The sequence below is a fragment of the Pan troglodytes genome, chromosome 15 (assembly GCF_028858775.2).
Source record: "Pan troglodytes isolate AG18354 chromosome 15, NHGRI_mPanTro3-v2.0_pri, whole genome shotgun sequence".
NCBI classification, from domain to species: domain Eukaryota; kingdom Metazoa; phylum Chordata; class Mammalia; order Primates; family Hominidae; genus Pan; species Pan troglodytes.
Window position 1 is genome coordinate 75,302,196 of NC_072413.2, and position 13,338 is coordinate 75,315,533.

At 40.6% G+C, this 13,338-nt stretch overlaps 1 protein-coding gene and 1 pseudogene across 2 annotated transcripts in view; one reads left to right on the forward strand and one right to left on the reverse strand.

Moving 5' to 3' along the window:
- TMED8 (transmembrane p24 trafficking protein family member 8) overlaps positions 1-13,338 on the reverse strand; it is a 42,459-nt gene that overhangs the window by 13,500 nt on the left and 15,621 nt on the right. The window contains exons 2-3 of one of the 2 annotated variants that reach the window (XM_054666183.2): positions 3,831-3,953; positions 3,214-3,292 (exon numbers count right to left, since the gene is read on the reverse strand). In XM_054666183.2, coding sequence (XP_054522158.2) covers positions 3,214-3,292; positions 3,831-3,953 — 202 coding nt within the window. The remainder of the gene's footprint in view (positions 1-3,213; positions 3,293-3,830; positions 3,954-13,338) is intronic. The other variant, XM_024348816.3, reaches the window with a different exon arrangement.
- Positions 10,979-11,619, forward strand: LOC134808414 (broad substrate specificity ATP-binding cassette transporter ABCG2-like; annotated as a pseudogene).

A 13,338-nucleotide genomic window follows, 5' to 3' on the forward strand; every position in this document is an offset into this window, starting at 1 on the left:
GATCCACCCACCTCGGCCTCCCAAAGTGCTGGGATTACAGGCATGAGCCACCGCGCCTGGCTGTTTTAATTTCTAATATAGTAAATATTGATAGATATAACCCACACAAACAAAAATTCTTTGGGTCCTTAATAATTTTTAAGAGTATAAAGGTCTGAGAATCCCTGCCTTGAGGGCATCATTTCCTCAAAGAGGTTGAGTAAATGACTGGAAAATGGTAGTATATACCTCATGCGGGAAACAGAAGGAGGCTTCATTTTAGAGTTTATTAGTTTGTTTCTTTTCTTTTTTAACATAAACAAGAAGAATCACTCCTTCAGATAAAACAGAGCCATATTTTGGAATATCCAAAATTACTCCAACCTATCTCAGGACAGACAAGAGGAGGTCACTCCAAGAATCAGAGCTGTGGGATTCTGTTGATCTTTATAGGTTCACTTGGGTAATTCAGTGTAAGCTGTAAACTGGCCTAGGCTGTGGGTCTATTTTAATGCTCTTCAACCCAGAAATTATAGTCCATTTCTGTTTCTTGACACTGTGTATCATCTGCCTCCTCTACTTGAAAGTAAGCTTGGTGGCAGGCACTGGGTCTCACTGCCTCTGTATGCACAGCACTGGGAACCAAGTCTGCCACCTGGAACTCTAAGGCCCTTTTTTTTTTTTTTTTTTTTTTTGAGACAGAGTCTTGCTCTGTCGCCCAAGCTGGGGTGTAGTGGCATGATCTTGGATCTCGGCTCACTGCAACTCTGCCTCCCTGGTTCAAGCAATTCTCTTGCCTCAGCCTCCCGAGTAGCTGGGACTACAGGTGTGCACCACCATGCCTGGCTAATTTTTTGTATTTTTAATAGAGACGGGGGTTTCACCATGTTGGCCAGGGTGGTCTCAAACTTCTGACCTCAGATGATCCACCCGCCTCTGCCTCCCAAAGTGCTGCGATTACAGGCGTGAGCCACCTCACCCAGCCCTAAGGCCCTTTGCACTCTGACCTCACCTCTCAGAATCCTCACTCTGCCCTGGTCCCTCCAGCCACAACAGCCTCTTCAATCCTTGATAGGCCTCAAACACCCCAAGTACTCTCCCACTTGAGAGCTTTTGCATTTGCTGTAACCTCTGCCTAGAATACTCTTCTAGGACATTAACTCTTCTTTAGTTAACTGAAGACTTCCTTCCTGCAGGTTTTCTGCTGAGAGGTTTCTCAGAGGTCTGTATATAAAATGTGTGCCCCTTTCTGGCCTTGTCACTGTTTCTGCCCTTACCCAGCTTCATTTTTCTTTACTGCACCTATTACTGCCTGACATGATATGGAGCATATTTTGTTGATTGCAAGATGCACACTGGCTTTTAGATTTTAACACAACTGAAAGATAGGATGTCTTAAAAATTGATGATATCTTAAAAGTGCCGTGGGCCTGGATTGACATCAACTCTTTCCACAAGAGATTTGCATTTGCTTCTGCCAGTACTTAGGAATGCTACCAATCTGAGACTTCTTGAAATTAAGTTCTCTGTTTAGGGTTTTGTTTAATCCTCCTGGCAGAGTGAATTTAGACAAGACACTGGCTAATACCAACTGGTGGTTCCTATTCTCAGGGGAGATATTTTTTCCTCCTATGACACAGTGTCAAGTTTGAGACAATTAAGCTTCCTTGCTGTCCTTTTCTGTGTGGGGGATTTTTGTCTTTATATTTTCACCGAAGGTGCAGGTTTTTGGTATCCCAGTTGCATATGGGGGGTCTATTAGATGATCCATCTTAAGCATTTCTTCTCTCTTGGTGGGACGTGAAAGCACATCTTACAGTTGACGGCAACTTAAGAGTCTGTGAAGTATGATGTGTAATTGTTTTCTGTCCACTTCCCCCACTAGAACGTAAGCTCCCTGAGAGCAGTGATGGACTATTTTGTGCATTTGTGGTTTCTTTAGTACCTAGAACAATATCAGGTACATGGTAGGCTCCCAACAAACATCTGTTGAATAAATATTAGCCCCAAAATATTTGTTGAATAAAAAATGAATAAGTTAATTTTTGCTTGGGAATAAAAGAGAAATTCTGGATCAGACTATCATTTATAATATTGGAAAGGTGAGACTACAGCAGGCTATCTGAATCATTAGCTTGACTTACTGTGTACGACATCTAAAATTGTCTCTTTGTCTTTGTGCATGCTACTCTGAAAAAACATGGTTCTGCTTATTTAAAAAACATATTTTAAGGCTCGGTGTGGTGGCTCATGCCTGTGGTCCTAGCTACTCACAAGGCTGAGGTGGGAGGGTTGCATGGTCCAGGAGCTTGAGGCTGCAGTGAGTTATGACTGCCTACCGTGCTCTAGCCTGGGCAACAAAGCAAGACTCTGTCTCAAGAAATAATTAAATAATAAAATTATGTTAAACAGGATATGTGCCACCCACATAAATTTCATATTCACATTAGCATTTTATGCTCTGGAGAATTAGAAAAGGGCATTTGGGGAAAGATTAATTTCAAATTACTTGATGCTGGTGATAAGCCACATAAAGGAAAAGCCTCCGCTTTAAGCTTCTGGTTTGTACTGACCTGGAGCAAGGAGGCCATCTCAAAGGAAGGGGAGAGCCTGGCCGGCAAGCCAGCCTCACTAGAAAAGATAGAAAGTTGTGCCGTTTCCATTTCCAATAGACACATAAGCATAAGAAGTAAGCCTCAGGCATCACATTCACTGGATTTTTATCTTCACTCAGCAAATGTTAGAAACAAAAGTTAAAAATTAAATCCCAGGCCCGGCGCGGTGGCTCACGCCTGTAATCCCAGCACTTTGGGAGGCCAAGGTGGGCGGATCACAAGGTCAGGAGTTCGAGACCAGCATGTCCAATATGATGAAACCCCGTCTCTACTAAAAAATACAAAAATTAGCCAGGCGTGGTGGCGCATGCCTGTAGTCCCAGCTACTACAGGCGTGTAGTCTGCCACCACGCCCTGCTAATTTTTTTTTTTTTTTTTTTTGTATTTTTAGTAGAGACGGGGTTTCACTGTGTTAGCCAGGATGGTCTCGATCTCCTGACCTCGTGATCCACCCGCCTCGGCCTCCCAAAGTGCTGGGATTACAGGCGTGAGCCACTGCGCCCGGCCCACATTCTTTACTTTAACTTGCCTCCCCGCTTAAAGTCACTACCTATTTCTTTCACCAATTCCTCATCTCAGAAGATAAAACCTGTGAAAGCATTCTATCCAAAGTGGTTACCTGTGGGGTGAGGAGCAGGGTTCTGGATCGGTGGCAGAAGCCAATAGAGAGGTATCCTTGTTTTCTAGATCTTCATTCTCTAGAAAACCATAGAAAGAAAGAATTCAATATCTGAGAGGGAATACAATCATAATTATCTTGTACCTTTAAAAAAAATCTAGCAATTTCAACCAAATTCTTCCCAAAAATATTCTGGTATGAACTTTATACTCTCAGAGGCCCAACACATAAATTATTCAAGTCATCATATCCAAGTATTCTCAGACAGTCATAACTCATTCATAAAAAATAAATCATTTCTAAAACAAGGCTCCAAAAATTAATCCTAATTTAAGAATCATATTTCTGCCAGGTGAAGTGGCTCACACCTATAATCCCAACACTTTGGAAGGCCAAGGCAGGAGGATCACTTGAGACCAGGAGTTCAAAACCAGCCTGGGCAACAGAGCAAGACCCTGTCTCTAAAAAAAATTAAGGCCAGATGCAGTGGTTCATGCCTGTAATCCCAGCACTTTGGGAGGCTGAGGTGAGTCAGGAGTTCAAGACCAGCCTGATCAATACAGTGAAACCCCATCTCTACTAAAAATACAAAATTAGCCAGGCATGATGGTGCACACCTGTAATCCCAGCTACTTGGTAGGCTGAGGCAGAAGAATCACTTGAACCCGGGAGGCGGAGGTTGCAGTGAGCAGAGATCACACCATTGCACTCCAGCCTGGGCAACAACAGCAAAACTCCGTCTGAAAAATAATAATAATAAATTTTAAAAATTAAAAAAAAATAGGGCCAGGCACGGTGGCTCACACTTGTAATCCCAGCACTTTGGGAGGCCGAGGTGGGCGGATCACTCGAGGTCAGGAGTTCGAGACCAGCCTGGCCAACATGACGAAACCATGTCTCTACTAAAAATATAAAAATTAGCCGGGCATGGTGGCACGCAGCTGTAATCCCAGCTACTCAGGAGGCTGAGGCAGGAGAGTCACTTGAACCCAGGAGGTGGAGGTTGCAGTGAGCTGAGATCACACCACCGCACTCCAGCCTGGGCAACAGAGCGAGACTCCAACTCAATTAAAAAAAAATTAATAAAAAGAAAGAAATCATATTTCTCAGAAAGCAGATGGTTAAATTAGGCAGAACATAGAGGGTAGAGTGGGATGTAAGATAAACTGAATTTAGCATCAAAGTATAAAGTGTCACTTCTACATTCAATAAGCTCAGATCAATGTACCCAAGGTCAGGTAAAGGACTTTTGTATTTTCATTTATTTATTCAATCACTCATTTACCAATGATTTATTGAATAACTAGTGCCCTCAAGGAGTATATAGGTGAAATGCATAATGAAGGCCATGTTCTCAAGCTCAAAAGAAGCCTATGTATGGCTGGTCTTATCACAGCCATTTTTGCAGTAAGGAACTTAAGGCATAGAGACAGGACTCAAACCCAGGCAGTTGTGCTCTTAACCATCAGATGCTACTTAGTTTTGTGGGTTATTCATTTAGCCTTTCCTTGAACACCCAGATAGCATATGGTTTAGTGCATTTAGACAGCCCCTCATTAAACTCCCCCTGTGTAAGACAACAAGACACTGAAGACTGAAGTTTACTTCTCAATACAAAATGCAACTTAAGTAAACCTCAAACATTGAAAGTTTCAGAGTTTGGTAGCAAACTCAAAGTGAAAATGACAGGCAAAATTTTTAATCCAAGCTTAATTTAGTCTCATGTTTTATATGTGAACAAGATCTATTTTTCTTTTCTTTTCCTTGTTTTTTTTTTTTTGGGGGGGGGGGGACAGGGTCTCCTCTATCACCCAGGCTGGAGTGCAGTGACACAATTATGACTCTCGGCTTCTTGGCAACCTCAACCTTCCAGGCTCAAGCGATCCTCTCACCTCAGCCTCCTGAGTAGCTGGGACCACAGGCACACCCCACCATGCCAGACTAATTTTTTTTTTTTTTTTTTTTTGTAGAGACGGGGGTCTCACTATGTTGCCCAGGCAGGCTTGTCTTGAATTCCTGGGCTCAAGTGATCCTCCCACCTCAGCCTCCCAAAGTGCTGAGATTACAGGCGTGAGCCACTGTGCCCAACCAAGATCTATTTTTCTTTGGGTCAATTCAGTCTCACAGGTAGAAAGACCTTAGAGCTCCTGCCATCTAATTTTTCTCCCAACAAAGAAACACTGTTCCCCAGTCTCTGCCACTCTGTAAAGAGGCCCATTCACTGAGGGAAAATGCAAAGAGAAAGTTCTCCCCTCTGTTGACTTAAGTGAAATGTGCTTTCTAATAAATTCTACTCTTTGACCACTACTCCCGACAATATCCTTTCCCATATTGACAGCTGGCTGTCACATTTCCACAAGTTCCTTCTCCTCAGGCTGGTCATCTTCACTCTATATAGCCTGTGACCATGCTGGCCCCCTTTAGCCGCTCCACTTAGTTTGTTCCATTTAAAGAAAGGAGCCAAAATGAACAACTTTTCCAGGTGTGTTCCAATCCGTGCAGACTACACTGACAATAACCTCTTAAAAAGGACACAATATTTCTTGACATAATACCCTAACCAGGCACTAGATTTCTTAACTGCAAACTTACTGTTGGCCTAAATAAGTCAATCAAGATCTCCAGGGCTTATAAAAATAAACTTTTTCTAAGCCCACTCTCTCCTATGCTCTATTTTTTAAAATAGACTTTTGGAAAATAATTGATTTTTTAACTTAAAACCAGGACTTCATATACCCTATTACTTATTTCAAATTAACTTTTTGAAATTATACTAATAACGCTTTGTTCATTGTAGAAAAAAGTACAGATAAGAAAACATTTTGCATCTACCCTTCCAGACTTTATTTCCTTTAAAATAATTTTTAATATACAGATAATCCATTGTTCACTGTAAAAAAAAAATCAGGAAATACAGATAAGCAAAACAACAACAAACTAACCGTAACCCCACTAACCAAAGATTACCACTGTTAACTTTTTAAAAAAAGACACAAGGTTGGCTGGGTGCAGTGGCTCATGCCTGTAATCCCAGCACTTTGGGAGGCCAAGGAGGGTGGATCACCTGAGGTCAGGAGTTCAAGACCAGCCCGGCCAACATGGCAAAACCCTGTCCTACTAGAAAATACCAAAATTAGGTAGACGTGGTGGTAAGCACCTGTAATCCCAGCTACTCGGGAGGCTGAGGCAGGAGAATCACTTGAACCCTGGAGGAAGAGGTTGCAGTGAGCTAAGATTGCACCACTGTACTCCAGCCTGGGCGACAAAGGAAGACTCCGTCTCAAAAAAAAAAAAAAAAAGACAAGAGGTTTCTTTATGTTGCCCAAGCTAGTCTCGATCTCTTGGGCTCAAGCGGTCCTCCCACCTCCCCCTCCCAAAGTGCTGGAGTTACAGCACGGCACCTGGCCAACTGTTAACATTTTGATGTATATCCCTTGAGAAATACATTTATACATATATGCATACAAATACAAATGTATATGTATTGTGTGTGTGTATGTGTGTTTCTGAAAGGACATGCACTAAACGCTTTTTTTTTTTTTTTTTTGAGACATAGTCTTGCTCTGTTGCCCAGGCTGGAGTGCAATGGCATGATCTCGGCTCACTGCAACCTCTGTCTCCGTGTTCAAGCGATTCTCCTGCCTCAGCCTCCTGAGTAGCTGGAATTACAGGCACACACCACCACACCCGGCTAATTTTTTGTATTTTTAGTAGAGATGGGTTTTCACCATGTTGTCCAAGCTGGTCTCAAACTCCTGACCTCAGGTGATCCACCCGCCTCGGCCTCCCAAAGTGCTGGGATTACAGGCGTGACCCACCACGGCCAATAAACACTTTTAATGAACATTTTTCAGAGTCAATAAAGATAGGGCTATATCATAATTTTAAATGGCTACATATTATCCCATACGTTGTCCCATTATTTCTTTAACCAATTCTTAACCTTCTACTGGTAGAGCTAGTGCTTATTCCAAATCTTTCATTGTTACAGGCAATGATGCTGTCTATAACAATTTCAGATTGTTATAGACTGTTAGAGATAATGATGTTCTATTGGCATTATCTACAACACTTTCTTAAGAACCTCCCCCGTCAACAGCCTTGGAAGTGGCAGTTCCTATGATCAAGGTACACTGTGTTGGCCATAGTTCATTGGTTTCCGGTGAGCACCTGCCCAAAAGTCAGTCCGATTCTCTTCCATAAAATCTGGAGTTGGTATCCAAGACGGAAACAGACTGTGGAGAACTTTGTCAGTTTAGGAGCTGAGCCTGCCTTTTGGGAGAAGCCTTCACAGGCCACATAAAAGCAGATGACTAGGCAGAGAAGATAATTTTCAGAGAGTACAATGATGCATTCAAGTAAAGGGAAAGAAAAACAAGGGGACCTCTGAGTCTAGGAGAGAAACAGACCAGAGAGGCTACTTTGTAACACCATGAGGTTCAAGTGTGCTCCTCCAACTGGAGTCTGTAAGAGGCCTTACATAGTAACAATGAGCTCTTTTTTTCTTTTTATTGTGAAATAAACCACACATATGAAAGACTGCATGAAAAGAAGATACAGAGCTAAAATATTAATAATACAAATACCTGCACACCTACTAACTAGGTGAATTATTAGTACTTTAGAATTCCCCTACCCAATGCCCTTTCCTATCCTGTATTCCCTGTTCCAAATTCTGAGTAAATTATTCCTTGCTATTCTTTATATATTTTAACTAATTACTGCTGGTTAAAAACCTTTATTGTAGAAAATGTTAAACATATACAAAATCACAAAATTAGATCACAGTAGAATGAAGACTCATGCGCCCTACCTATGTTTTCAACAAGATTTTACTTGGCCTGGTTTCCTCCATGCCCTACCTTCTTGCCCCACCCGCCAACAGATTATTTCAAACAAAGCCCAGACATCATTGTATCTACCATTACATTCATTTAGAACAAATCTCTAAAGAAAAAGACTTTCAACACAGGTACAACAACATTATCACTCCTACAAAATTGGTAATTCCTCAATATCATCTCATACCCAGCCCATGTTCAAATTTCTCCAAGTTGTCTCCCAGAATTTCTTCTTAGGAGCTGGTTTGTTTGAATCAGAATCCAAATAAAGTTCACACACTAAATTTACCTTATAATCTCTTAATCTACATCAATCCTCACCACCATAGGTCTGTATACAATATATTTGTTGACATTTTTAAAAACTGATCTGCAGACTTTTCAAACATTCAGAATTTGGCTGACTGCCTTTTCATGGTATCACTTAACAGATTATTTTATGCACTATATTTCCTATAAACCGGTCATAGATGTAGAGCTTCACTGTCCAGTATAGTAATTACTAGTACACGTAGCTAAATTTAAATTTAAAAGAATTTAAAATTCGGTCCACCCATCTCAACTAGCCACATTTCAAGTACTCAATAGCCATGAGTTGCTAGTGGCTACTGTTGCCAGGGAGCACATTTTCACCATCAAAGCAATTCTATTGGACTGTGTTGATCTAGAGGCTTGACTCAATTCAGGTTCAGTTTTGTTCTTGCAAGAATATTCCAGAAGTAACATATGTAATTCCTATTGTATTACATTAAGAGGCACACAATCTATGGTTATTACAAGTTTAATGATAAAAAGATTAGGTTCATGTTTTCAGCCTAATCCACCATCAAGCTCCTCATTAACCCTGCACCTAGTGGCTTTAGCAGGCATTCATGATCATTGTCTAAAATAGATACAGGATTTCATTAAAAACTAGAAAATGACTTTTCCAATTCTAGCACTTTCTACAGTTGTTCTTAGTTGGAATTCTACTAAAAACAAAATTTCCCCTCATCAACTACTTGGCTACTCTGACACAGTCATAAGAGAAAAGCAGGATAAAGACTTGATCCTTCACCAACTGAGTTAGAATCATAACAACCTCCAAAGGTAACCAATGATTTGTTCTTTGAAGTATTGTTAGAAACACATGAATTTTAGCATATTTTATGTGCTTCAAGTTTTCCTAATTTTGGCCTGTGGGAGCTCCTCAAAGTTGGCTCTTGTGTCCTTTTAAGATGACACCAGTGGTCTTGCTTATAGCATAAGTTCTGAGCTTTAAAATCTTATAAATGCCTGTCCCACACTTGGAATCAACTATTTCTCTAAGGAGTCCTGGTTCTTTTTCATTAGAAATTGTCTTTAAAGGCTGGGCATGGTAGCTCACACCTGTAATCCCAACACTTTGGGAGGCTGAGGCAGGTGGATCACCTGAGGTCAGGAGATGGAGACCAGCCTGGCCAACATGGTGAAACCCCGTCTCTACTGAAAATACAAAAATTAGCTGGGCATGGTGGCACACATCTGTAATCCTAGGTACTTGGGAGGCTGAGGCATGAGAATCGCTGGAACCTAGGAGGCGGAGGTTGCAGTGAGCTGAGATCGTGCCAAGGCACTCCAGCCTGGGTGATGGAGTGAGGCTCTGTCTCCAAAAAAAAAAAAAAAAAGAAATTGTATTTAAAGACCACAATCAATGTAAAATATTACACATATATCACACACACACACACGAATATATATATATATCCTAAATGTCATATATTAATATCACATATAAAAATATACATGTAAAATGAATTCATGCAAATACTTCTAATTCAGATTACAGGATTTTTCTTTTTTTTTTTTGAGACGGAGTCTTGCTCTGTCGCCCAGGCTAGAGTGCAGTGGCACAATCTCTGCTCACTGCAACCTCCGCCTCCTGGGTTCAAGTAATTCTGCCTTAGCCTCCTGAGTAGCTAGGATTACAGGCACATGCCACCACGCCCAGCTAATTTTTGTATTTTTAGTAGAGACAGGGTTTCACCATGTTGGTCAGGCTGGTCTCAAACTCCTGACCTCGTGATCCGCCCGCCTCAGCCTCCCAAAGTCCTGGAATTACAGGCGTGAGCCACCACGCCCGGCCCAGATTACAAGATTTTAACCTAACTTTAATTCTATATTTGTATTTTTCGGTCTTGTTGTGGAAAATCCTGGATCTTAATAATATTCACATATATACATATTTGCTTTCTTCTACAATGTAAATAGTTTTAAACGAATAACAGTATAACTAAGGATATGGATATTATAACATTCTTCTCCTTAGCTTTTAACCTTCCATTATTTGTTTTTGAAAACATAAGGAAATACATATACATATAGTTGTATGTTGCCCCCATTTTAGAAAAAAATACACGTTCTTCTTCTGCAACTTTTGTTTGTTTGTTTGTTTGTTTGTTTGTTTTTGAGACAGGGTCTTGCTGTGTCACCCAGGCTGGAGTACAGTGGTGCGATCACAGCTCAGTGCAGTCTCAACCTCCCTGGCTTAAGCGATTCTCCTGCCTCAGGCTCCCAAGTAACTGGAACCACAGTCCCATGCCACCACACCTGGCTAATTTTTTAAATTTTCTGTAGAGATGGCGTTTCGCCATGTAGCCCAGGCTGATCTCAAAACTCCTGAGCTCAAGCAATATGCCCACCCCGGACTCCCAAAGTGCTAGGATTACAGGCATGAGCCACTGTGCCCAGCTACAACTTGTTTTTATCACTTAACAACACAGCCTAGAAGAGCTTTCAAGTTGGTGAATTTATCCACATTCAGTGGTGCAACCCAACTCCATGCAGACGGAAGCTCCTGCACTCAGGACCCTTCCAGGCCTCGCCCTATTTACCTCTTCATCTGGCTGTTTATCCTTTATAATAAACACTGGTTTATTATATAAACACAGGCAGAAATTCTCCAGATGTCTCCCAGTAATGTCGAAGTTTTTATCCCAGTGTCACAAAGAAATACCAATGATGAAACAACATGACCTACCCAGGACAACCTACAACGACCTGAAGACATTTACTGGGGAGCTGTGTTGTTTTCATAATATCTGCTATCGAGTAAAACTGAAGAGTGGCTTTCTACTTGATCAAAAAACAGTTTAAAAAGAAATATTAATGAATATCAAAGGAGTAATGAAACCTGGCCTCAACGCCATTCTGGTACACACAGGTGGAGGCAAACCTTGGTTGTTAGATGTCTGAGCTGCAAAGAAAAGATCCACATGATTATCTGGGGATGTTTTGATAAATGGAGTACCTCAATCTGCCAATTTCAAATGTAATTCACATTCTGTGGTACAGGATGATATCATCATGGGCACTCTGACAGTGAGAAAAAATTTACAGTTCTCAGCAGCTCTTTGGCTTTCAACAACTATGACAAATAATAGAAAAAAAAATTGAATGAATTAACATGGTCATTCAAGAGTTAGGTCCAGAAAAAGTGGCATTCCAAGATTGGAACTCCATTCATGGTGTGTCTGGAAAACATTACACAGATCTTCCTCATTACTTTAAATTTTTAAATTGTATATGTTTAAGGTGTACAACATAATGTTTTGATATACATATAGATGGTGAAATGGTTACCATATCAAACAAATCAACAAATCCATCATCCCACAGCTATCCTCTCTTTTTGTGATGTTGAACATCTTTTTATATACCTGTTGGCCATTGTATGTGGCAAAAGCACCTAAAATTTCCTTTTAGTAAAATTCCCAAGCAAAATATTATTAACCATAGTTCTCATATTGTACATTAGATCTCTAGACTTGTTCATCCTGTGTATCTCTACTTTGTATCCTTTGACCTACACCTCCCCCTTTCCTCTACCATCACCACCACCACCACCACCTCTAGTAACCACTATTTTATCCTGTTTCTGTGTACTTGACTTTTTTTTTTTTTAGATTACATATATAAGAGAGATCGAGCAGTATTTTTCTTTTTGTGTCTGGCTTATTTTACTTAATATAATGTCATCCAGGCTCATCCATGTGTGGCAAATGGCAAGATCTCCTTCCTTTATAAGGCTAAATAATATTCCTCTGTGTGTATGTATGCACACCACAGCTTCTTTATTCATTTGTCTGTCAACGGACACATAGATTGTTTTCATATCTTGGCTATTGTGAATAATGCGACAATGAACAGATATCTGAGGCGGTGATTTCACTTCCTTTGGGTATATATTCAGAATAGGGGTTACTGGGTCATGTGGTAGTTCTACTTTTATTTAGGAATTTCCATACTATTTTTCACAATGGCTGCATCATCTACATTTGTACCAACAGTTGTTATCTCTTACCAAAGAGAAGTCATCCTAACAGGCATGAGGTGATATATCTCATTGTGGTTTTAATTTGCATTTCCCTTGTGACTACTGATGTTGAACATCTTTTCATGTACCTGTTGGCCATTTTTACGTCTTCTTTGGAAAAACACCCATTCAGATCCTTTGCCTTTTTTTTTTTTTTCAGACAGAGTCTCACTCTGTCACCCAGGCTGGAGTGCAGTGACACAATCTCGGCTCACTGCAACAACCTCTGTCTCCCAGGTTCAAGTGATTCTCCTGCCTCAGGCTCCCAGGTAGCTGGGATTACAGGTGCATGCCACCATGCCCAGCTAATTTTTTTGTATTTTCAGTAGAGACGGGGTTTCACCACGTTGACCAGGCTGGTCTCAAACTTCTGACTTCAAGTGATCTGCCCACCTTGGCCTCCCAAAGTGCTGGGATTACAGGCATGAGCCACCACGCCCGGCCCATTTCCATTCTTTTGCATGTGGAAATCCAGTTTTCCCAGAACCATTTATTGAAGAGACTATCTTTTCCCCATTGTGTCCTCTTAGTACCTTTGTCAAAAATTAGTTGGTCATATATGCTTGGGTTTGTTTCTAGGCTCTCAATTCTGATCTGCTGTTTTTATACTAGCACCATACTGTTTTAATTACTATAGCTTTTAATAGAATTTGAAATCAGAAAGTGTGATGCCTCAATGTTTTCTTTCTTAGGATTGCTTGTATATTCAGGGTATTTGTGGTTACATACAAATTTTAGAATTGTTTTTTCTACTTCTGTGAAGAATGTCATTAGAATTTGGATTGGGATTGTGTTAAATCTGCATATTGTTTTGGGTAGTATGAACATCTGAACAATATTAATTTTTCCAAATCATGAACACAGGATATCTTCCCATTTGTTTGTGTCTTCTTAATTTCTTTCATCAGTGTTTTATAGTCTTAAGTGTCCAGATCTTTCTGGTTAAGTTTA